Here is a 25,545-nt window from a genome sequence, read left to right on the forward strand (position 1 = left end):
GTTGGGCAAAACATGCGCGGCTCGAATTCGAGATTAAAAAATATATTCCATTAGCACGTGACATATGTAATCAAATCATAACCATAAGCGAGTAATTTAAACATGAGTATAATGATATCAATTTTAAGTCATGTAATTTGTATATTTATAAAGTAATTATTATCAAAACTTTGGTCAAAGGAAACAAAATATGTCCTGTATGTACATATACCTAAAAACAATACAACTTATTAAATTGAAAGGAACACATACAGTAGAGCTCTCTCGTAAAAACAAAAGTTGTGTTAGTATTTGTCCCGAAATTCTTTTCTCCAACTCAACTCCAAATCTTTATTGTACACAACAAACGGCTTCAAATCTTACGCCTACTAAGGTTGGGTGCTCCCACGAGGATTAGCCTAGCTTATAGAAAAAATAAATCAATACATCCATCATAGTGTATTGATTTGGTATAATAGATGCTGAGACGCTGAGTAATGTCTTTGATATAGATGTCAAATCAAATTTTACGAAGTTTATCGGGACTTTGTGCATCTTATGTTTTGGAATAGAAAACGTATGCTATATCGGTTGGTTGTCATGTAAAAAATGGCCCCAAACACAGCCTGATTAACACGCATCATTTTGATGGAGAGGCAGAAAATTTCAATCACTTTTAGAAAAAAGAAAACGCCTATTGTTTGATTGCCAAAGTGACTAGAGTCAGGAAGAAGCAAGAAAATGAACTGCTAGACTAATTGGGCCGGCCCAGCGACGTGGCTACTAGAGGTGAGATAGGCAACCCCAGTGCACCGCGACGATTCCACAGATCTCGCCGAGGCGACCAGGGTTTGGAATTGGCGCCAATCATTCCCTCCCCCAAACACTAGGGTTTCCTCCCTTTGTTCCGCCATGGCAGGAGCCGCCACCACCGCTCCGATGGACATCGATGCCGCCGCGCCTCCGCACTCCAAGGGCAAGGCGCCGCTCTCTGCGGCCGCCGCCGTCAGGTCCTCGCCCTGGGTCGAGAAGTACCGCCCCCAGTCCCTCGCGGACGTCGCTGCCCACCGCGACATCGTCGACACCAGTAAGTCCTAGCTGTTCCCATTAGTTCAGGCATCTGGGCGTCATCTGTATGATTATTGTTCACCCTCTACTTAGTTTGGTGACTGCGTGCTGCGTTTCAGTGTTTCTGGGAGCGATTCTGACCCCCTTTTTCTGGATTAGGTGGCGCTGGTAGTTCAGAATAGGGGTATTGTGGTGGTTGAGTTAGTTATACTATGAGGGAGTTCGAGACCGTATATGGGTGTTGTGAAATATTGTCATTTATGTGGTTAAGATTTTCGACTTCTCTAATATAGCAGTTAGCCATTTAGGCTTCGTTCGATGCTTCAGGATGTGTCCTGTTTTTTTAGTGACTACTCCCTCTGATCCTAAATTCTTGACTCAAATTTGCCCAAATATGTGTATCTATTCTTAAAAAGCGTCTAGATACATGTAATATTTCGACAACAATTTAGGATCGGAGGGAGTAGTAATTTACGATTTTCATGACCAGTGTGGCCTTGATTTTTACTGAGAACTGTTTCTTATGTTTTGGTTGTCATATGGACATTTCGCCCCCAAATCATACTCTACGCATTTTGGGGGTCCTTAAGCAGTTAAGCTGTAACATGTACTCCCTCCGTCCCATATTAAGTGACTCAAATTTGTCCAAATACGAATGTATCTATGCCTAAAAGGAGTCTAGATACATGTAATGGAAAGTCACTTAATATGGGACGGAGGGAGTAGTACCTAGTACTAACTTGGTAACTTAGCTGTTTTGACCTTTAATGCATGTCTCTGTAATTTTCAGTTAATCTAATTATTTTATGTTGTTTTATTTATTTCAGTTGATAGGCTTACAGATGAGAATAGGCTTCCACATTTGTTGCTCTATGGTCCGCCCGGCACTGGGAAAACATCAACCATACTAGCTGTTGCCAGGAAAATATATGGGTCACAATATGGCAACATGATTCTCGAACTCAATGCATCAGATGAACGTGGTATTGGTGTTGTAAGGCAGCAGATACAGGACTTCGCCAGTGCACACAGCCTCTCTTTTGGGTATACATTTAAAATCCTATATTCAGACTTACATTTCGCAGAAACTGTGAATATCCTCACATAGTACAAAAACAGATTTTGTGAACACAGGTTCATATGAACCCTTTCGTGAGATTGTAGAGTTGCACATTTCACACAAAAAAACTCAGACAACTCGTGGAACTACAAAGTGTTAATTGAAACAAATGTTAAAAAGTGAATGAACAAATATAATCTTGTGTACTGTAAAGAAAGTGATGTTTGTTCTTTTGTTTCTCTGTACAGTACATATATATATATGTATCACATTTTTAATCAAATTTTCATATATGCATCTAAATTTTAAAAAATTCAGTACCAGTTTTTTTTTTTGAGAAATTCGCAAGTGCACACTCATGAAGGGCTGCATATGGACATAAGTTCCTGTTAGACTTTCCCCACTAATTACCAGGCTTATTCTTTGATTATCAAGGGCCCTATCCTTGTTCTAAAGCAGAATTGGAGTTGCATGCTGAGAAAGCGACCCCTTGTTTTTAACATGAGGTGGTAATGTTGTTGTAAGCATCTTCTAGTATACACTACCATCTCGAACTAACTACTTGCCTAGAGTTGCTTACTTGCATGCATCTCACGATACCCATCCCCACTTGATTTCTTAGCTGCATTGTGGTTCTGCTAGTATAATGGAATGAAGATCTTTTGCAGTATCAAGCAATTATTATATGGTTCTTCATAATGCTGTTAACTTCTGTAGAGCAAAGCCAGCTGTTAAGTTAGTCCTCCTGGATGAAGCAGATGCCATGACCAAGGATGCACAGTTTGCATTGCGAAGAGGTTTTTTGTCTGTTGTCCAGTCCTTTCTTTTTGACCTGTCATGATATGATATTTTCTTCATTAAATCTATTTATTCTGCCCCTCCTTGCAGTCATTGAGAAGTATACAAGGAGCACAAGATTTGCACTCATCTGCAACCATGTGAACAAAATCATCCCAGCACTACAATCAAGGTGCACTAGGTTTAGATTTGCCCCACTTGATGGCTCTCATGTCAGTGAGCGTCTTCAACATATAATTAAATCTGAGGGGTAAGCACTTATTTGTCTTGTAAGGTTATGTTAGAAATCTGGAACTGTTATCACGTTTCTCAGTTTGTATGCTTGACTTTCTCTTGCTACCTGTGTTTGGCCTTGAGAAGTCAGTTATTTGTATATATAGGACAATGATTAATTTGTGGTTATTCTGGCAGGCTTGATGTTGACGAGGGTGGCTTGACAGCCCTGGTGAGGTTAAGCAGTGGTGACATGAGGAAGGCTTTGAATATATTGCAGGTTATGTCTGAGTAATCTCAAGTAATTTGAGCATTCCAAAGCTGTTGCCTTGATATATCCCCGTTCCCTTGTTTTGTTCTGTGAGCTGATGTACCTTGGTTTGACACTGACATACATTGGCTCTTTGTGTGCAGTCAACACACATGGCATCCCAGCAAATAACAGAAGAAGCTGTCTACCTTTGCACGGGAAACCCCATGCCCAAAGACATTGAGCAGATAGCGTTTTGGTTACTAAATGAACCGTTTTCGACCAGCTTCAAATGTATTCTTGTTTACCATTTCTACCCTCCTAGTAAATCATAATTCGTGGTCTAATTTTGTGCCTTTTGTAACTTGTGTCCTTATCTTCTCAGATATATCGGATATGAAGATGAGAAAAGGTCTGGCCTTGATTGATATCATACGGGAGGTCACTATGTAAGTGCTTCCTCGTTCTTTCTAAAACTCCTTATTCTTCACATGCTTGAAGCTGTCGTTTTAATTCTTTGAGTAATGTATCTTGCAGGTTTGTGTTCAAAATAAAAATGCCATGCAATGTACGAGTAAAGCTGATTAATGATTTGGCAGATATCGAGTATGTCATGTTTATACCTTTACAATTCAATTTTAACCAAGTTAATGCCATCTTTCGAATTGATTTGGAATCATGCATTCCCAGTTACCCACTGGCCACTGCTGTATCATCAATTAGTTCCTGATAATTTTGCTCAGATCGACGTCTAACTGCAACAGTAACACTGTATCCTTAGAAGTCAAATTGTCATGTGTTTCGATGATTTTTACATATTGTTATGTTGTGCAGGATAGTCATTTTTATTCACACAAAAAGTAACATAGCCCTGTGAGTACTATAGTGGATCCATGGCTATCGTAAGATATGTATATATACTCCCTCCGTCCCATATTAAGTGACATTCTATTACATGTATCTAGACGCTTTTTAGACAAAGATACATCCATATTTGGACAAATTTGAGTCACTTAATATGGGACGGAGGGAGTATATATGACCAGGCTGAGTATGCTCGTACCTTTACACCTTATTCAACTAAAAAAGTAATACTCCCTCCGTCCAACAAAGGATGTCTCAACTTTGACTAAATTTGAATGCTATACACTAAGTCATGTCTAGATACATCCAAATTTTGACAAACTTGAGACATCTTTTGTTGGACGGAGGGAGTATCACATTATCATATTACTGAAATAGGGCCACTCTTCAAAGCATTATGTTGGTCCGGTCAACTTACATGGTAGTTTTGACAATGCAATTACTCATAGACAACCTTTGTCTATCTGGAATATTTGAGATGGTGCAGTACTAGATAGTGACGTGAAGTTGTACCCAGAAATATTCCCCAATTATTGGGTCCTTGATTCTGTTGGGAATAGTATGGCAACCATTCTTTTACATTTCTTTTTGAGTGGTGATACCCCCTAACTGTTGAGGCCATGATTCTGCCTGGAAAAAGTAGGATAACGAATTCTTCTGGCAGTTCCTCTTTGAGCAGTTGGCAACGTTGTTAACGTCATACTCTGTTCTTTCCTGTGTAGGTATCGGCTAACATTCGCTTGCAATGACAAACTACAGCTTGGGGCACTGATCTCAACTTTCACGAGTGCTCGCACGGCTATGGTTGCTGCTGCAGACTAGTTCGAACAACATGGTGATCTTTTTGTTGCCCATGGATGCCAGTCGGATCTGTAAATGATGTGGCAGCAATTTTCTCTTGTCTGTATTTAGCATTAAGCTTGAAGCATATCGAGGATAATTTTTCATGGTAGATCTGTCTGTTTGCTCGACGTGCTAGCTGCTTGGGACAATTAGGAGGGTTTTGTAACTGAATATTGTCAGGTTTAGGTGATGTAAGATGCATGCTACATTTTATGTCAGTAGGGCAGCATTCACAACTCAACTAATGGGGACGCCAAGAACTGTTGCCTCACCCCAAAAGTTCAAGACGCGCACAACTTTTTGACAAAGTATACAGTCTCCCCTGGCTGGCCTATGAGAAGGAAAGAGAAGGTGAGCCACGAATAAGGAATATTTATCAGCTTACCCAAAATGGCGAGTCCTATATTATTCCATTATAAGACACCCGTATTTCATCAAAATACAACCATTCAGAAAGGGTAAAAGGAGGTAACGCTTCCCAAAAATGGTGAATCCTGTATTTAGCTTCTCTGCCATCAGTAAAAACACTAACAACACAGTACAACTTAACCGGTATATTTTCACTGTACAAGAGCAGGCAAATGTTGCGAGTTGTTGAGGTATCAGGGCTCAGTTGCCGGCAGCCTGCTCCGGACAGTGTGCTCTGGCTTATGAGTGCTCTCGAAGTCCACATGAACAAACGCCCGCTCAACTTCTGGCAGCTTCTCTATCCTCTCCTGCAGCGACTCGCCGATGGCGTGAGCTTCCCTTAGCCGCATGTCCTCCGAGAGCTCAATGTCAACCTGTGCCAGATCAGCAGCAGAATGTACCATATGATCAGGGAATCACACTACCGTTAAGTAGAACTGTAGAAGGCACAAAAGTATATGAACTCTGAATTTCAGATGTTTTATTCTGTGTGGCAGTGAACTGACCTCAACAAAGTAGAGGGCGCCGAAACTGTAAGCCCGGACCGTGTCGACCCGCTGCACACGAGTGTCGTGCTTCATTGCAAGGTACGTCAGCATCTGAAGCATCTCCGGAGGAGCACACCGGCCCACCAGTGTAACTGCACAAAGAATTCAGAGCTTCAAATGCCGGTGCCAGTTTGCATTCTCTTAACTTCTGAAGATTAGTAGCTAGAGCACTGATTAGTGACAAAGATTCGGGGAATTCAGGAATCAACCTGCATGTTCTAATACAGTTCCGGACCAATTCGTTATGGTATACACTGCAAGAAGCACAGCCCCTGCAGGGTCAATCCACCAGAAGAACTTATCTCCCAGAACAGCAGCCACCAGACCAACGACGTTTGTTATCACATCAAAATAGTGGTCCTGAATGGTACATGCACAATTCAGTCTACTTAGAATAGCAAAATTCTGCATAACTTTTCTGAAGGACCAATTTTGTATCAGCTCAAAAAAGCAATACTTGAGTCCAAAATTAGCTCATGCGTTGTCAAGGCAGATATACCTTTGCGTATGCCCGGACAATGCTATTCCCTGAGCTCCTGCAGTAAAACCATAGAGCAAGCTTGACCGCAGTTGCTGACAGCATGATGGAGTACAACCATATCAGCTGCTCCGATGTCAGCCTGTCGCCGGGCTTGTTCTCCACAAGTTGCTCAATAGCTTGCACCAGGACTTGGAAACCTGGCAAAATTGGCACAAAAGAGGAAACAACTGTCACCCCAACAACCCACATTCTACCTCACAAATACTAGCAACAATTCTGGAACTCCTTAAAAAGATCTGGGGTTCACATCACACCTAGAGTGGCCATGATAGCGGCAAAGACGATGATGCCGACCGGCTGGACCCGCAACTTCCCGATGGGATACTTGTAAATGTTCACCTTCTTCATGGAAAGGTGCGTGAACCAGAGGATGCCGCCGGCCATCAAATCCAGCAACGAGTCGAGCGTTGACGCGGCGATCGCCATGGATCCCGTCTTGACCGTGGCATAGACCTGCCATCCAGCAAGCCGGACGAATCACTGAATCAGAGCTGCTACCGTATTCGCTCTGCGACGAGCGCAATTTGTTGTGATCTGCCCGCAGGGAATGAAAAATCAATGTCACCTTGAAAGCCAGGAGGACGATGTTGGCGTAGTTGGATATCTTCATGGCGAGCTCGCTCTGCTTCTGCTCCTCGTCCTCGCCGTCGGGGTCCGAGTCGAACTCGCCGGGCATGCACAGGGCCTCCACCTCCTCGAAAGTCCTCAGAGTGGCGAGCTGCTTCGTGTAGTAGTCCCTCTCGCCTGCTCCCGGGGTGAGGATTAGCCGCAAGCGGGGCGAAATTTTGCAAGGTTAACTCTCCTAATCTGTGAACTGAGGGGAGGGGATGGTGGTTACCTTGGGAGAGGTCCTTGACGCGGGCGATGTCGACGTCGGCGGCGCGCTCGGGGTCGAGCTCGGTGCGCATCTTGTCGGGCAGCCGCGACAGGAAGCTGCTGCGCAGGGACCGCGCCGAGTCGCGCCGCCGCAGCGACGGCTGCCGGGCGGCGCCGTTGCCCTTGCCCAGCAGTGGGGCGCTCCGGTCGTCGCCCTCCATGTGTGTTGTTCCGTACGTCTGGCCAGTACAGTACGGTTTTGGGCTGTGGGAGAGAGAGTCTGTTTTGCCTTTTCAGCAGGTTTTGGATAGATATTTTCAAGTTTTGTTTCGTTGTCATGTTTAATTTAGGGGGAAACGGTCCCAAAATGTACCCTGTTTGGGACTACTACTACAGACTACATTTTGACATGAGTATTGTTTTAGCGTGGAAATCGACCAATCAATTATGTAAACCAGAAGAGAGAGAAACTCGAATCTTCCTCATTTCAAGCCTTGACCATCTCAACTCTCAAAGCGACATCGATGAGATCTCTCCGTTGCATCTGGACCGTCCATCCTCCACACCGCCTTCCCCACAGACTCCACGCCGCCCAACGCAAACCCCCACGCGGCCACTCACCGCCGGCCGCCGGAAGGACAACGCCGATGACCACCTCCGGCGCGGCCACGCCCCCACGCTTCAAGAGATCCTCCCCCAGGAAGAAGCAGCAGTCCCGCAGTCGCCGCCTCGCCGTTGACTTGGCCGCCGAAGGGGCCGACACTACGGGGGTGCCGGTAGCGGCCAGACCACTACGGCCACTCCCTTCATCGCTGGCGGTGCCCGCCCAGATTCCTGTAGCCCGCCCGTTGCCTCGCGAGTTCTTCGAGGTGGACGCGCTCGACCTCGCCCCCCGCCTCCTCGGCAAGCTCCTGCGCCGCGACCAAGTTGTCCTCCGTATCACCGAGGTGCTTGTACTCTTTATTTTTCCTTTTTTTTGTGCGAGGAGATGATCAGAGGTGCTCCTACTTTATCTCTGGCACATCTTATAGATTACCACTGCAATAGCAATAGCATATTGTTATGCATTTTGTTTTGCAATTATGGTGTGGTAGCAATAGCATCACCGTCGCCCATTCCTTCTTCTTAAACTTAGCAAATAAAGTGTTGTTACTCCCTCTGTATCATATTAAGTGACTTAAATTTGTCAAAATATGCATGTATCTATACCTAAAAAGCGTCTAGATACATGTAATATTTCGGCACTTAATATGGGACGGAGAGGGGTAAATTATTCCAGTTTTAGACTTGTTGTATCTATTGGATTCAGGTAGAGGCTTACAGGCCAAACGATTCCGCCTGCCATGGCCGGTTCGGCATCACGGCGAGAACCGCTCCAGTGGTAAGGCCGGTGCTTCCTTGCTTTGTTGAGCTTGGCAAATGACAATTGCGGAGTGTTTTTTACTTTGAGATTGGCTGAAGTTTCCCGCATCTAGTTTGGTCCAGGAGGGCATGCGTATGTGTACCTATGCTATGGACTCCACATGATGCTCAATGTTGTTGCTGACAAAGAGGGCATTGGAGCTGCCGTTTTGATCCGATCTTGTGCTCCAGTTAGCGGTATGCGGTGCTCACTTATTTAGCATAGATATTTATCTGCTTTTTTTTTTTCATTTGCACAGATGTACTAAGAGCAAGTGAAATTAGCAGCTAAGTTTTTGGGGTGAACCTTTACTGCAAATTTTGTGATGTGCTCATTTTGTTCAGATTAGAAGTTATACCATAAGAGCAATAATTTATTGGTTTTTTCTTATGGTAGGGACATGCTGGAGTTGCCTCTTGACCTGTGACTCTTGCTTTGTTCTTCACTGAACCATTATTTTTAACCCACCTGAATATCACTTCTTATTTCAGAAGCTGTGCTAATGTGGGCTACATAATGTTTCTTTAGAACCATCTGAGGTACATAATATATCTAGGTTTACTTTTGTTGCGTCGCTGCCAAAATTAAAAGAGGCGAGTTTAGCAAGGCATTGGTATGTCAGTAATAGGATGACAGAAGATGTAGCATCTTTCCTCGTTATTTCCATAATCGGAAATGCCTCGCATACGATATGCGTACGACCAGACTCACAAGTTACTGCACGGTGATGTCCCCACGGACTGACAGCCGGTTGATCTGAGTCTAATCGTACCAAAATGTTGTACAAATTCTATCATATGTATAGCATTGCTGTTCCATAATAGCTTCCTCCTCGTATGCCCCCAGCTTGAGAAGAGTAAAAGCAGTTTCTTCCGTTGGACAACTGGAGCACAACACCATGTATACCATTCCCAATTCTACAAACTGAACTACTTGTTTGCGCAATGAAATGTTTTATTTTTTTATAACAAGCTGACAACACATGTATTTGGCTGTGTACCAAAACAATCCCTGTAACATCTAGTTTGAGCTTGATGCTCTTGCTTCGCCTTGAGATTACTGCAGGACTGGAAATCATTCAGCAGCGTCGAGGCCAACAAACCGAGAAACCGATCCTACTTACAGGACCTGGAAAGGTCTACAGCTTCCAATAACAAAGCTTTCATTTTCTGACCAATGTTCCTAAAGAGCTGTACCATATAACTCTTCGTGCCTTCTTATTCAGGTCGGGCAAGCTCTGGGACTTTCCACTGACTGGTCGAACCACCCCCTCTATATACCTGGTATGATTGATCTATGCCCGAAGCTGCCAGGTTTTGTTGATGCATATTGCTTCACCAACCGATTTTCTGTCTCAGGAGGGTTGGAAGTCTTGGATGGGCCTGAGCCGAAGAACATTTTGGTTGGCCCCCGTGTTGGCATAGATTATGCATCGCCCGAACATGTCGTGGCACCATGGAGGTTCGCCTTTGCAGGCACTCCGTGGATCAGTGCCCCAAAGAACACTCTCAAGCCGCAGTGAAGAGCTGGGTGCACAGAAATTGTAATGGTAACAGTGGTAGAAGAGCACACACTAAAACACTTGACGTGTTAATTGTATTCTAATCTGTGATCAGATCCATCTGGACCAGCTGAAATGAACGTTTGGTTCGTGATGATTACTGTCTACTTGGATCGCCATGCCGGAATGAATGTCTCTGCAAACTTGCTGAGAGGAATCCCTTCATGACATCCAAGCCCATCCATTGACAGACAGGTAATGTTCTTCTCAGCCCCAGAGATACCATGATCACATCCTGCGCTGGCTCAGGCCCTGTTTGTAGCATACCCCTGACCTTCCTACTATAACCGCCAAACTTGAAATGAAACATTCCTCATGGTTGTGTCTGAGGTGGTCAGACATAGGGTTAGAATCCAACCTCTTCACAGTATAGCATGTCACTGATGACGTGCACCAAACTCACACCCCCTTCTGGGAAGGGGGCCTTCTTCGACTTCCACTTAAGTTTTGTGCATCTGCAAGAAAGGATAAGGCCAACCCTAGGGAACAACAAAGCTTCATAGGTTCTTTCCTTCCAGGTGCAAATAGTCTGCATCTTCGTACACATGTCTGTTTCACCGAACCTCTGTTGGAGACAGCACCCATATCATTACACCTGTCTTGCATGTTTGGAACCGTGGGTTTGAGAGGTTACAGAATACACTGATTCAGTATGTAGATGATTTTTTTTTGCGGGAGGATTCAATATGTAGGTACAGTTCTATCAATGTGTAGGTTTTATGTGTGTAATTAAATTGATTACATTCTTCATGTGTTATTGTTAAAGTGGTGAAAAGTCTACAAATGCAACAAATCTCTGTTGGTTATCCCAATTTGGTAGTATCTTCGTTAGGGCACTCTCATTACTTAACTCACTTGTCACATGATGTACAGTCACGTTTAGCACTGGTCCTGAACAATTTGCCTCTATTTTAGATTCTACTCCTTCCATTTCTAAATGTAAGAAGTCATAATTTTGTCCTAAGTCGAACCTTTTAAACTTTGACCAAGTTTATATAGAAAAATCTACCAACATATACGACTCCAAATTAGTTTTATTAGATCCATCATGATATATATATTTTTTCATAGTATACATATTTGATATTCTAGATGTTGATACATTTTTCTATAAACTTGATCAAACATTAAGAAGTTTGACTTAGGACAAGCTAAGACTTCTTGCATTTAGGAACGGAGGGAGTACTTAATTGCAGATGGTAACCCTACTCGATATGAATTAAGGAGAGGGGGGAGGGTATATGATTGTACACCCTAGAGAGACCTGTGACTTTTGGTCTAACTTTCATTTACTACTTATGATGAGCCGGGAGTCATGCCGATTTGCGACTTAGCCTGCCTGTTCCCAAATCCAAAACCTCGAAGTACAGTGCCATTAAACTCACAGAACTTTTGCGCCTGACCACTGGGTTCAATTGCGTCAAACCCTAGATCAGGAAAAAAAATGTTCACCTTTCTCGGTCCAATCTATTGTGTGTGTCGACGCCCGTCTGTACATATGCAGTGAGGCATGGATGGGCGTTGGGGACAAGGCGAATTGTGCCGTGAAGTAGGGAGCTGAAGATGGTGAGCTGTGTTGGGATGGAGGATGTACAGGACCAATCTCATTCAGTTGTTGTTATAATAGCTACTAGCAGAGTGCCCGTTGCTACGGAATCATGCATATTACATTTTTTAAATGATAGTTATCTTTTACTCTATTCGATCCATATTAATTGTCTCAAATTTATCCCATCACGTTGAATACAAATTGGGTAAAATACTTCTCGTGAAGAATGCCACGATCCTCTACACTTGGGTGATCACACTTCCACATTGCAAGCACCATCTCCGCACAACACTACAACTCTGTCACCACCGACAAGCTTCATTGCTCATCAAGTTCAGCAGCAGGCGCGAGGTCGGTCAGTGGTAGATTGCACCCGTGCTCGTCTTCATGTTCGGCGATGTCAACACGATGGGTGGCCGTTGAACAGGTTTGAGGGGCCGTTTCTGCACGCGCCTTTGTCATCACCACCATTGTCGTGGGTTGGGGTGCATTTCACTCTTCATCAAGATAGGAGCATTTTGTATCATATGAAAGAAAAGTAAATTCCAATGCTCTTAGAAGTGCAAAAGATTACTACCTACATACGGAAATAATTGACTTGGCTTTGTATAGATTTATACAAATCCACATCACTTATTTCCGGATGGAGGGTGTACATTAAATCAGTTCGTTTTACACCAAGAGCAAAACTAATCGCTTTGACACCAGAATTTACAAGCACATAGAACTAAAATTTTGACACATGTATTTTTTAGAACCTTTTGGCATCGGGGAACAATTTGCACCTTTGAATTGCCATAACAAATCTCACAACAAATAAAGATACCTTCCTGAAAACAACAAGAACAAATATGTGGTCCCAGTCTGTTACTTTTTGCGAGAAGTGTCTCTGTTTATTGATATCACAGATGCAATTACATTGAGGTTTTAGGCCTTTATTTATAAAGAAGGTATCTGTGTAACTAAATAATGTTGCTGAATATACAAGGATGGTGGACTTATGGACAGTTTTGTTGAGGTAACTGTCCATACATAATAGGAATCATAACATCCTACAACACATGCGTCACCCCTTCAACATAACTACGATTATACAGATCAAAATCTTCTGACAAGTACAGAAGCGCTAATTACACAGTGAAAATTTTGCACATTAAACTGGAATACCCTTGAAACTTCAGAATGGAATAATACCACATTGGCACCGGAAAACTTTTGCAAGCAACAAATTCTTCAGATAGATTAGAATACACCGAGAAGCGTGGCGGCAGCAAATAGCAAAAACAATACTCCTCCCAGCAGGCCAACCTGTTGAGGCACTTTTATTTTAGTCTTATGAACTCAAGCCAACCTCCCAAAAAGATACACAATAATGCTCCAAATATTTATGGCTAAATCAAAACAAGAAGCAACTAGAATTAGCAATATGCCCTCTACAGCTGGATTGAAATTTATGCTCGCAACTTACTCACTAAGCATTTAGTTGTCTTACCAGCTTCTCAGATAGGTAGTTAGCAAGGAATGCTCCCCCAACAATCGCAAGCAAAGTTGCAATCAAGTGTCCAGCTATGGCCCCGCTAGCAACGCCCAAAGGAGACTGCAATAATAGGAGTGCGGTTTACACCTAAATAAAATGAAACCAAATCTAGAAGCAAGCGCCGTTCCTAAGTAGTAGTAAACAGACCTGTGCAGCACCCAAAGCAATTGTAGCCAGCATAGAGCGATCTCCCCACTCCTACAAGTACAGACAGTTTGGCAAACAATAACCACTTGTTCATGAATTGACAAGGTTTTTGACAGAGAACATGAGTAGCAACTCACCGCAAAGAAAACAAGACTGAAGGACTTCCAGAGAACCGCAAGAGGATTGGTGAGTTTCTGAGAAACCTTTAACAAAGTAAAACAAACTTCAATAAACAAAAGATGGCAGCCAGGGAGGGGGACTTCTTTCATTACTTCATTTGTTTATGGAACACAATTCAATAAATTCTCAAAAGCACCACATGCTAAAGATACAAATCTTTTGTTAGGCTACTGCATAGTAGCAGCTCTTCAGGAACTAAATGCAAAAGCAAAATATCATTCTACCTCTGTTCAGAAGTAGATAATGTCTGACAAGTACTCAAACTTCTCTAACTTTGACTTTTATGTATAACAAAAGTATTAAGATTGGGCATGTGTATACAGTACCGAACTAAATGCAAAAGCAAAATATTGTACTACCTCCATTCGGAAATATATAATGTTTTACTCCCTCCAATCCTAAATTCTTGTCTCAAATTTGCCTAAATATGGATGTATCTATTCTTAAAAAGCGTCTAGATACATGTAATATTTTGACAACAATTTAGGATCGGAGGGAGTAGAAGACAAGTAGTCGAAGCCAAAGTTCTCTAACCTTGACTTGCAATGTATAACATTCAGATTGGGCATGTGTAGACGGTACAGTTGCCATGATTTTTTTCCATAATACTACAATGTTTACCAATTTATTCATATGAAAAGTAATGGTCAAAGTTGCATAATGGAGACTGAGCCCATGTCAAAAACGTCATTTGTTTATGGACCAAGTAGTTTTTTAGCCGAACTCCTACAGAACCAAAATATCTGGGGAAGCGCAACCTTTTCCTTAACAAGCTCCTCAGCTTCAGCCAGTTCACCAGATTCAGATTTCTCCTCAAGATCCCCATTTGCATTATCTGGAAGTGCCCATGCATCTTTAATCGATTTGAAACCAAAAAATGCAAGGAGTGCAACTGCTGCATATTCTCCTATGGGCAACGCTGCAGAAAAAAACATGTTTATGCAAGTGAGCAAAGAATGACAAGCACTACAAACTATAACACTGACAGAAACAGAGGGAAGCATTGGAATTTTATTTAAAGCACGACTAATTGACTTAGTTAAGGACAGTGGAGTTGCTAACTTGTTTGAAACTGAGCTGGTACAGACTGAAATATCCGTCCAATCACGACACTCACAATAGTCATCAGGGAAAGAGCAGCCATTGACCCAAGTAAAACCTGATCATAAAATGCACAAAAGATACCACCATTAAAATAATTAGCTAATAAACTACATATTTCTTTACACAAGACAAAACGAAAGGCAATGATATCATCAACAAGAGAGGAATGTATGTATCACACTAAAGCAACCATGATAACGAAAATGTCACTGCCGGAATAAATCTATGAAAATGGGAGGACTAACAATGATTCTCATAGATATGCCGGTGTTAGAAAATCATGTCACATGAAAATAGTAAAACAGGTACCCTTAATCATAAATGCCAAATATGTTCTCCATTAAAATACAAATGTGCCTTCCAGATTTCGGATCGCAAGCATCCTTCTCCATTGTCAATTTCCAGCAACACTCTGCCCTACCACCTCCCCTCAGGCTGCCTGGTTGCCGTGATCACTAGCTAGGTTCAGGGCTTAAGCCACACAACTGCTATAAAATGATGCTAGAATCTAGTGTCAGGTGGAGTGATAATGAAAGTGCATGCAAGGAAGACAACAAGATTCTGCCGAATCGAACGTATGCAAAGATCCCTTTGTTCCTTTTCTTTTCCTGCATGGACTTGCATAGTTTCATTGAAGGAAGATGTCTTCGGTTACCATTTTGCACACAGTTAGCAGTGCATGCACTTTCACTGATATCTTGAATTCTAGCAACAAAACCAGTCTTTCTGCTCTTGCATTGATGGAAGATATGTCTTATGTTTACAAGGGGTTGTTTTCTGCTTAACTATTCACATCATTAGCCTTCTGACTTCCTGAGTGTGTAGGAGCACTGATCATTAGATTGTTGAATGTTCAGGAGAATCTATTAAAGGGTATAACTGCAGTTCACATACACAAATCAGCAATTCAGCATAACTATATGTCTCTCTCGATCAAGAAGAGACTTCCAGAAGAGGACATGCTAGGAAACAGGAAAAAATGAATAATTTGGCAAGAAAGTGCGACAGATCTAAATGTCAAGGTCCACAACATACCAATGCTTTTTGATATTGCATAGCGAGTAATGCAGCAATGAAAAATGTCTGCAAGGCCAAAAAGGGTCAACCTGATCAAATTTCATAGTTCACTTCAATCCATTAAACATATAAAATAAGCATATAATGTTTGTTGAAACAGGTCTAAATGACAAGAACACTGTTGAACTCTAGATTTCTGAGTGACACAATTCTTCAGAAGTTTTGAGTGCTTAGTGAAAGTAGCAAATCCAAATGTGTTACTACTGAAGTCTTACTTCATTAAAGTACAAATTTGTGTTTTAAAAAAAACTGAAAAGTGACAAACTCTTTCTTAATGAGAATAAGAGACAAGCTAGAATGTACCTACATGGACAACAAAAGAAAGAGCCCAACTGAAATAGTTACAGCATTACATACCTTATCTCCAATCTCCGATACAAAAATCAATGTAAACGCTGCCGTGAAACCTGACTTTGCTAGCATAGCCACAACAGCGGATGGCTGTCCTTTAAAGAAAACAATAAACGCAGATGCCAGAGCACACAGAAGTAGCACGGCAGCAATAGCTTGAAGGTAATGATACCCCGAAAATGGTTTTGTTCTGCCATGCATTGTCAATGATATACGTTGAATGCTATATGTAAGATGTCAGGACAAAATTTCAGTGAAGAATGGTAGAGGAAGAGCACTCACGGTTGATTTGAACTTTTAGTACCAGAATTATCCAACTGTTCCCCATGGTTACCTGCTTCATCTCCTTGATAACTCCCAGCTCCAATGTTTACATTGGATGATTGCACTCTAACGTCATGCCGTATTAGCTTCAACCATGATAAAAACCTACATCTTACTGTTAAAATGCAATTAGAGATATACAATATGCCTAGCCAAAAAATGAACAGAAACAAACAATAATCAAGACCCTTTATTCTTGCAGGTAATAAAAACTCCTTTGGCATAAGTACAAAATAGATGTGCATGTCACTTGGAATCTAGCATGCATACAGGGAAACGCGTCCATCAGTTTCACCATGTTTCACTTGGAATCTAGCATGCTCTTAAGTTACATATATACGTTATACAGGTGAAATACAGATACCAGGTTGCAATATTTCCCTAAAAGAAGGATGCTGTTTTACAGTGGGTATGCATGTACTTAAAAACAAAAAATAAATGTAAAAAAGAGCATTGCAGAGCAAAAAGTGAGACCATCTCGACAAAAACTATACATTTCTCTTTTCTGCGGCATTGCTACGATAGCAACTGCACTTACGTAACCTGCTAATTTAAAAGCATTCCGTCGAGCACACCGAGAGCAACAATTTAACAATTAAAGTTTACTCAGAATTTAATTAAGCATGACAAGTGCGTCACCCGCCTTCAATAAATAGAAGAGACTTGAGTCAGGTGTTCAGTAACTTCAGTTGGCTCCAACTCCAAGGGCGGAGGACGGAGGACCCGCCTTGATTTTTGCCTCAGTTAGGAATTGGCGAATATTAAGGAGATGAAACGGGAAGCTAAAGGGATTCGTGGGGTGACGGGAGCGAGAGAAGCGAAGGGGAGATAGATACCTGCGGTGGAGGCGCTCGCATGAGGAGGAAGACGAGAGACGGAGCGAGGGGGCTGAGCCGCTGCCCGGCAGCGGGATGGGGAGGGAGGGGTCGCGGCGCTCGGTCGAAGACGAAGACGAGCGGCGACGGGGTTGGGGAGTGGAGGCGCTCGCATGTTTCCTCGCCTTTCGAATCCCACCTTATCCTCTTCCTTTCCCACTTCACAGCTTGTTCCGGCCTCCCGGATCAGGCTGGGCGTTCGGGTTATCCCGAAAATTCGTGTCGGGTAATCCGGGTTAAAAACAAATCGGGTTTCCAGAACTAAGACCCGAAATTATACCAAAATATACGTGACCCGAAAATTCGGGTTCGGGTGTCGGGTAATCCCGAATTCCAGAAATTGCGACACCAGACCTGCGTTGCGGGCGCCGGGCACGAGAAAATGGACGAGCTGGCCTGGGAGTACAATGCATTAGCTATACTAGTACATTCAAGAAATTATTTTTTACTTAACCGCACGTATACGTGCGTTAGCTATACTAGCACAATGCCCGTGTGTTGCCACGGTCTTTTAAACATATGCGCACGAAAATTGTTAGATTGATTAGGCTAGCAAGGATCGTTGATGGTTGTTTATGTATGTGCCGGATTGGGAGCTGCACGTGCGTCCGTAGATCGATCAGCTCGATTCCTTTTCAGTTCACAATGTAGCTCAGCAAATGTGCTTGCCTCATCTTCATCTTGAATCTCAACTTCAACATCGGAGGATGGGTAGCCAACACATAGCAACGCATAGCCTTGAAAAGGAAGCCATATGGATGTAACATCCACAGGGTTTTAGTTTCAACTTTGTAGAATGGCAGAATGTTAACGACTGATGAAACATGTAACATAGGGCTTGTATAGGAGCATTGTTAGAGCACCCGATCTGCATACTGACTGAAAGCACCCACGAATTCTAGATTAGCAAAATTGAAGGTGGTCTTGATTCATCCTGACAAGTGAATAATACATTTCTACATCATGCTCTTCCTAGTTCCTACGGGCTACAACCTCTCCAAAATACTCAAATAAGTGTAAATACTTTTGTAACAGAAAAAAGTCACTACGACACATAAAGCTAAATCCAACAGTTCTACTAATCGCAGATATATCCATTCAGTTCAAAGGATAAACTGAATTGGATAATATGGGACCATAATGTGGCAGCCCATAGACAAAAATTATATAGCTCAATTGGATCATGGGGCAACAATGCATCACTGCATAGCATTTTTTAACAGTAAGAAACCTGAAGAACCCACTGACAACAAAGCATAAAAAAAGGGAATTTACCTTCTCCCTTAATTCAGCAGATATTCCAAGTGCTTCAGGTTGTCGTATTTGCTCGGATTTAATTCGGACCACACAGCTGGCTGCTGCTCGTCTCCACGGCCTTCTGCCTCGTGGCCATCACCGTGCTGCTCCAGATCTGGCTGCCGCGCATCCCCCCGCCCCGCCTCCGACAGCGCCGGCCCCCTTCCCCGCATGGCCATCGCTGGCATCCCTCTCCACCGGATACGGCGCCGCTGCCATGGCCTTCCTCGGCCTTCCTGAGCCAGGGGAAGACGGCGACGGGCAGCTCTTCGGGGCGGCCGCACCCCCCGTGTCCTAGGGTCCCCTCGTGCGTCGGGTTCGCAACTCCTCCGTCGGGGCGAGGGTCCTCCGGCGGCAGCGGGATGGTGGCGGGGTGGAGGCGCGGCGGCAGTGGAGCCGGAGCGGACAGCGGCGGCCATTATCTCACAGGTTAATTAATTAATTAAGCGCTTCATCTCTCTTGGCGAGCTAGGGCGCGCGCAAATTAAACATGCTTAATTTGATGATCGAGTAAGTTGCAACGAAACCTACATGCAAAGGCTTGGGCAACCAAAAACCACAGACCTAAAAGGGAGATATACCCACAATTAAGTTCGAGACCAATGACTAAAGAGCTTCATGCGCTAGCCAACGCAACCAAAAGACCGATCTGATGAAAGAGACTAGGCAATTCACTTATACTTCAACAATGACTAACCAAAAAACTCAAAAATCGCTAGTTTCGTCAAGTTAGTGATTTGCACGTTTTTAGTTTTGCTTCTGGAAGTTGCATCTGTATGAGTCATGAGAGTAAGGCTTATGCACGTTTTTAGTTTTGTTCAGATTACAAGTTATACCTGCAATAATTTATTTTATTTTTTTCTCACGGTAGGGGCGTGCTGAAGTTGCCTCTTGGCCCGTAACTCTTTTTGTTCTTCACTAAACCAGTATTTTTGAGAGTTAATTGTACCAGTAGCCCAACAACTTAAGAGCTTGAAGCATTTTAGTCCAAAAACGAGTTGGAAAGCCAGACATGAAACGAAGCATTTCTCATGGTTGTGTCTGAGGTGGTCAGACACAGGGTAGTATCTCACTGATGACGTGCGCCAAACTCACACACCCTTCTCGGAATTAAGTAGCTGGGGAGCTGAAGGTGGTGACCTGTGTTGGTACTTGTTGGAATATAAGACGATGTGACGGACTTGTCAGCATCTTTTAATTTGCACCGTTGTTTGTTTTTGTTCCATAATTAATTGGATTCTCGAATCATATATACGTGCATATAATACATTGGTTCTAAAACAACTCATTCCAGTGTCCTCCTGCAGCAATGTGCGAGGAGTCATGCAGGAGCATTATAACTTAATTTCCCCACGTCCCAGCACGTAGTTCATTCCATTCTCTAGTCATATATATGCCGTACGTGCAACTTTGCAAGCACCACTATGGCAATTACGTAGCTGCTTCATGTGATCCGATCGATCGACGACTCCGTGTGTATATGAAGGAACAAACTGTGCCTTTATACAGTGTTAATTACTCGATCGGGAGCTCCTGCGGCGACGGTGATCATGTCGACGGCGGCGGTTCTGATGATCCTGCAGCTGTTTGCGGCGGCGGCGGGGGCACCCGGCGGCGGCGTTTTGCTGCACGTGGAGTCTCACCAGGTGGCCGCGCCTTCTCTTAATTTTCTCCCCATTTAACTCCGTCGATCGATTGATCGATTCATTTAGCTCCTCAGTTTCATGGTTGATGGAGATGTACAGTAGCTAATGTAATGTGCTTCAGGTGGTGCTGGACAATGGGGTGGTGCAGGTGTGGGTGTCCAAGCCCCAGGGCCAGATCACCGCGGTGCGCTACGGCGACGACCCCGGCAACCTCCTGCACTTCACCGGCCGCAGCGCCACCGGCGTGATGAACTCTGGCGGCTACTGGGACTTGATCTGGAACTTTCCTGGGCCTGGTCGTCCCGAAGGCATGACCGACGTGTACGTATCTCACTGTTTCAAATTAATGGCAAATGTTGTGGTACCTAATACACTGTACAAATCTCTTGTTTTGAGACGGAGGGAGTATATATTTCGTTCCGTCCAAACAGAGTATATGTAAGCACGCGTCTGATCTCGATCCGCATAATTTGATTTGATGATCTGACGTAGTGATGCTTAATCTCGAGATCGCTATCTAGTTCCAAATGGAACGTGTAGAAAGATATGGATATTTGCTGTAATTGTCTCAAAACAGTACTAACACTAATTAAAGTAACTTATCTGCTCAGACTAGATGGTACAGAGTTCGAAGTGGTATCTTGGAGCGAAGAGCAAGTGGAGGTCTCCTTCAGGAGCACCTACGATCCGTCACGCCAGGACAGCGTCCGGCTCAACGTTGACAAGAGGTGCGTCCTCACCGATCGATCTGCACAGACATTCGCAATGAATCTAACTGGTTGGATGGGTCTCTTGCTTGCAATCGATCATTTCGCTAGACTGGTGATGCTGAGAGGCAGCTCTGGGTTCTACTGCTATGCCATCTTGGAGCATGCCAGCGAGTGGCCGGCCCTCAACGTCTCCCAGGTCCGGCTCGCCTTCAAACTCAACCCGACGAGGTTCAACTACATGGCGGTCTCGGACGGGATCCAGAGGTACATGCCGGCGGCGGCGGACCGGGACGCGCCCCGTGGCACGCCGCTGGCGTACCAGGAGGCCGTGCTGCTGGTAAACGCGTCCGAGCCGCGGTTCACCGGGGAGGTGGACGACAAGTACCAGTACTCGCTGGACAACAAGGACAACCATGTCCACGGCTGGATCGCTGCCGCCGGTGACGCCACCACTGTCCCCATGGGTTTCTGGATCATCACCCCCAGCAATGAGTTCAAGAGCGGTGGCCCGACAAAGCGCGAGCTCACCTCCCACATCGGCCCCACCTCTGTCACCGTAAGCTCATCCACTCTCTCTTCCAGCAGTGATCGATTGCTTCCCCAACAAAGTAAATTTACTTGATCGATCCTTGGTGGTCGCAGATGTTCCTGGGGACGCACTACGTCGGTGATGACATCGTAGCGAAGATTAACGCCGGCGAGCAATGGAAGAAGGTGTTGGGCCCCATGTTCATCTACCTCAACTCAAGCCCAAACCCCAACCCCAAGAGGGGAGACTTCCAATTCCATGATATGTGGAAGGACGCTAAGGCGCAGGCGAAGGCCGAGGTGAGCAAGTGGCCGTACAGCTTCCCGGTGTCGCCAGACTTCCACAAGGCTGTCGAGAGGGGCTCGGTCACTGGCCGGTTGCTAGTCAGGGATAGGTACGTGAGCGGCAACGACATGCCTGCCCGACTAGCCTACGTCGGTCTGGCTGCACCGGGGCAGCCTGGCTCCTGGGCAACGGAGAGCAAGGGTTACCAGTTCTGGACGAGGGTGTGGGCGAGCAATGGCAGCTTTGCCATTGGCGACGTCCGTGCAGGGGAGTACAACCTCTACGGATGGGTTCCCGGGTTCCTCGGTGACTACATGTATGGCACTACTATAACTGTGGCGTCCTGCAACAATGTTAGCCTTGGCGACCTCGTGTTCGAGCCGCCGCGATCGGGACGGACGTTGTGGGAGATAGGTGTGCCTGACCGGAGCGCCGCTGAGTTCTTCATCCCTGTCCCCAACCCCAGGAATGTCAATAAGCTCTTCCTCACCAAGGACAGGTACAGGCAGTACGGGTTGTGGGAGAGGTACGCCGACTTGTACCCTGCCGGCGACCCCATCTTCACCGTTGGCGAGAGCCACCACTCCAAGGACTGGTTCTTCGCGCATGTCACGAGGCATGTAGGCACGGATGAGGAGGCATCGACGGCGCGGCACATTCGATTTGACCTGGCCAGCGTCGTCACCCATGGCATCTACACGCTACGGGTCGCTCTATCAGCGGCTCACTATTCGAGGCTGGAGTTGCGGGTGAATGGGGCGCCCGCGGCGGCAGGAGATCGTCAATCAGCACCGTCTATGGGATTGTTCATGACGCCAAAGTTCGGCGACAGCAATGCAATCGCGCGACATGCCGAGCATGGCACGTGGCGGAGCTTCGAGTTCAAGATTGAGGGGCGCCTGCTGGCGGTTGGGGAGAACAACATCAACATCACGCAAGCGAGGGCGTTCAACAAGTTCTTAGGGGTCATGTACGACTACCTCCGCCTAGAAGCGCCCGGATCCCATGCAACATCCATGAATATATGGAGTTGGTTTGTAATTCTTTTTCAATGCACAACCGGAGCACTGCTCTTTCTATAAGAATTGGTTTGTAATTTGTTTTTTAATGCACAACTAGAACATTGCTGATTCTATACGAAATTAGTTACTTGATCTCCTGGATAATATTCATGTGTTTTTGTGGCGGTTTGAAAGCAGATATATTTCAAATCTGCGAAGTGACTACTTGGGTCCAATCTTGATCTTAACTGCAACGATCATCATATTTGTATTGTATTCAGAAGCATCAACGGATCTCTCTTCGCGAGTATTGACATAGGAGCCGGAGTTGAGACTCACTTTATCTATTTGTTATCTAAACTACAATCTACAATATGTGTACGCCTTAAGATGAGTCAGTCATGCCAATTTGCGACTTAGCCTACTTGTGTTTCCAAATCCAACACCTGACCATCTTCGAGTCATGTCTCGAAGTAGAGTGTCATTCACCTCACAAAACTTTTGTGCCCAACCATCCGGTTCAATCACCACAAACCCTATCCCAGCGTGGTGATTGGATCGAAGGTTTACCTTCTCGGTCCAATCAACAGTGTATGTCGACACTCGGTGGCGAAATTTTACCTTGAACTCTTCCCAAGCTTGGTACTTGTAGTGGTTCACTCGAACTCACTTGTCTGTTACACCTCGAAACCGAGGTTGAAGCTTGAATTTATGGACGGAGTTAATTAGCGAACGGTCCACCATGCTAAGTCGCACTAAATACTTGCGTCGCTATATGGTCCACCTTCGGCATGTATAGCCTTGGATGACTCCCTCCTTCAGATGTGTGGTTCGACCTGAGGGGTCAGAATCGAAACACCACAAAGATACTTGCACGACATCTTGTTCAACCGATACTACTAATCGAAACACCACAAAGATACTTGCACGACATCTTGTTCAACCGATACTACTAGTTGGAGCATAGATTTGCTTGGTTTCTCCGAATTAACCCAATCTAGGGAGAAGACGAACTCATCGACATCGATGAACATCATCCACTCGCACGAATCTTGATGCCCCGCGGCGCCGTGGGATAGCGCAGCCTCTTGTGTTTTGGTCCAAGGCCAGACCTTAATGGAAATGTCAAACCCCACGGAGGCGAGCTGGCGCACCTGGTCCGTCAAGCCATCTTCGCTCCCGTTGTCGTAGATGTAGAACCGGTCCACACCCACGGCCGCGTGGTAGACCACCCACTCCCGAAGAAACTTTGCTATGTCACGGACTATGGTGCAGGCACAAATTAGCCTCCTCACCGGCGGCATCGCCGACCCATATCGTGCCGCATCATAGGTCGCTAGCGAGGGGATGGGCTTCTCACCGGCTACGACAAGCGTGACGCAAATATCACGAGACGAGTGCTCCACCGGAGCCGGGAGAGGCGGCGGCGGGCACCGGAACACTTGTTGCGCCGACGTGATGGCAGGGAGCGAGGCCAGGACAACACTATGATCGGGGTCGCCTCCTTGGTGGTGGTAGTAGTACAGGCACCGGACATCGGCGGCCGCACGGTTGACGCCTCTCCGCGCGTTGACGCCCTTGGCGAAGACGAGCACATCGCCACCGTCGACCACGGCGGACTCGTACACGACGCTGCCGTTCCACTTCAGCCTCTCCACCGTCAAGCGGCCGGCAACTATCGAGGCGGAGCCGGAGAACGCCACGAACGGCGCCGCTAATTCGTGGCCGTGCCCCCGCCGCGCTGGCTCAGGCACGACGCAGGTGTACGCGCGACGTCCGGACGCCGGCAGCAGCCCGAGCGCCCGCGCCGGGGACGACGACGGCGCCCCGCCGTTGAACACGCAGGTGGCGTTCTTCTCGACTTGGCCCGCCGGAGCAGGACCAGGACCTCCCATTCCGGGAGCAGCACGGCCTGATTCGTTTCCATGGCGGCCCAGCGCGGCGGCACGAACTGGGCTCGCGTGGCCATGGAGCCGGCCAGGCCCAGGGGAAACACAATTAGGCCGGTCGGGATGCATGTGAAGAAGAGGAGGAGCGTCGTGATGGAGAGGACGGCAGCGAAGGCGAGTCGCCGGCGCGAGTGGTGCATGACGGGCCGATCGGCTGCGGCGGCCGCCATGAGCAGGAACTAACGAGCTGAGCTTAGTGTCAAATGGCAGGTACAGTAGTACTATACTACTATACGAAGGAACGATTGGCGATTAGTGGCATGAACCACATTAATTAACTGATCGGAAAGGAAAGCGAGGGGTTTTGTTTATGGAATTATGGTAAACTCTGCACTAAGCATGTGATGGAGGGAGCCTCTGCCCTCTAGAGTCAACGATGTTGTGTCAGGTCAATCGGTATCTCTCTGCCCGCCCCCAGTTTGTATTCTGATGAATACATTTTTACAACTTTTTTTTCCTCAAGATGTCAGGTATTATGTCCATTCTATCTCTCTTCCCTCTTCCCTGTTTAAACTTTCACAAAATCTATTGGATTTCAGACATGTTTTGTAGTTAAGGTCCACAAATTTTCATAAGTGTTTCATCAACTAGTTTCAGGCTTCGCTATGATTTTGTTGGATTAAAGAGGCTTCAC

General features: G+C 45.3%; 5 protein-coding genes and 1 pseudogene across 5 annotated transcripts; 3 read left to right on the forward strand and 3 right to left on the reverse strand.

The window, feature by feature from the left end:
- Positions 1–783: 783 nt before the first annotated feature.
- On the forward strand, positions 784–5,383 carry LOC100821930 (replication factor C subunit 3). Its single transcript, XM_003570481.4, has 9 exons — positions 784–1,066; positions 1,875–2,091; positions 2,825–2,904; positions 2,996–3,155; positions 3,317–3,398; positions 3,533–3,662; positions 3,754–3,817; positions 3,906–3,974; positions 4,955–5,383. Exons 1-9 carry the CDS (start codon positions 892–894, stop codon positions 5,052–5,054), a joined length of 1,077 nt encoding a protein of 358 aa, XP_003570529.1. The 5' UTR covers positions 784–891; the 3' UTR covers positions 5,055–5,383.
- A 97-nt stretch (positions 5,384–5,480) lies between these two features.
- On the reverse strand, positions 5,481–7,681 carry LOC100822548 (metal tolerance protein 3). Its single transcript, XM_003570483.4, has 7 exons — positions 7,411–7,681; positions 7,138–7,316; positions 6,827–7,025; positions 6,531–6,709; positions 6,241–6,391; positions 5,990–6,123; positions 5,481–5,857 (listed from the first exon to the last, which is right to left on the reverse strand). Exons 1-7 carry the CDS (start codon positions 7,607–7,609, stop codon positions 5,678–5,680), a joined length of 1,221 nt encoding a protein of 406 aa, XP_003570531.1. The 5' UTR covers positions 7,610–7,681; the 3' UTR covers positions 5,481–5,677.
- An 87-nt stretch (positions 7,682–7,768) lies between these two features.
- LOC100822861 (DNA-3-methyladenine glycosylase) lies at positions 7,769–10,448 on the forward strand. Its single transcript, XM_003570484.4, has 6 exons — positions 7,769–8,335; positions 8,698–8,769; positions 8,864–8,987; positions 9,856–9,926; positions 10,016–10,073; positions 10,149–10,448. Exons 1-6 carry the CDS (start codon positions 7,913–7,915, stop codon positions 10,310–10,312), a joined length of 912 nt encoding a protein of 303 aa, XP_003570532.2. The 5' UTR covers positions 7,769–7,912; the 3' UTR covers positions 10,313–10,448.
- A 2,323-nt stretch (positions 10,449–12,771) lies between these two features.
- Positions 12,772–17,676, reverse strand: LOC100823171 (GDT1-like protein 2, chloroplastic). The gene is made up of 10 exons (XM_010237747.3): positions 17,457–17,676; positions 16,579–16,735; positions 16,303–16,486; positions 15,904–15,951; positions 14,827–14,923; positions 14,523–14,683; positions 13,722–13,787; positions 13,585–13,635; positions 13,393–13,497; positions 12,772–13,208 (listed from the first exon to the last, which is right to left on the reverse strand). Exons 1-10 carry the CDS (start codon positions 17,608–17,610, stop codon positions 13,143–13,145), a joined length of 1,089 nt encoding a protein of 362 aa, XP_010236049.2. The 5' UTR covers positions 17,611–17,676; the 3' UTR covers positions 12,772–13,142.
- Positions 17,677–18,819: 1,143 nt separating this feature from the next.
- On the forward strand, positions 18,820–23,127 carry LOC100846621 (probable rhamnogalacturonate lyase B). Its single transcript, XM_010237748.3, has 6 exons — positions 18,820–19,220; positions 20,301–20,437; positions 20,559–20,758; positions 21,049–21,165; positions 21,256–21,703; positions 21,790–23,127. Exons 1-6 carry the CDS (start codon positions 19,154–19,156, stop codon positions 23,041–23,043), a joined length of 2,223 nt encoding a protein of 740 aa, XP_010236050.1. The 5' UTR covers positions 18,820–19,153; the 3' UTR covers positions 23,044–23,127.
- Positions 23,128–23,844: 717 nt separating this feature from the next.
- On the reverse strand, positions 23,845–25,402 carry LOC100846931 (annotated as a pseudogene).
- Positions 25,403–25,545: the final 143 nt, after the last annotated feature.

Source organism: Brachypodium distachyon, chromosome 3 (assembly GCF_000005505.3).
Source record: "Brachypodium distachyon strain Bd21 chromosome 3, Brachypodium_distachyon_v3.0, whole genome shotgun sequence".
Taxonomy (NCBI): domain Eukaryota; kingdom Viridiplantae; phylum Streptophyta; class Magnoliopsida; order Poales; family Poaceae; genus Brachypodium; species Brachypodium distachyon.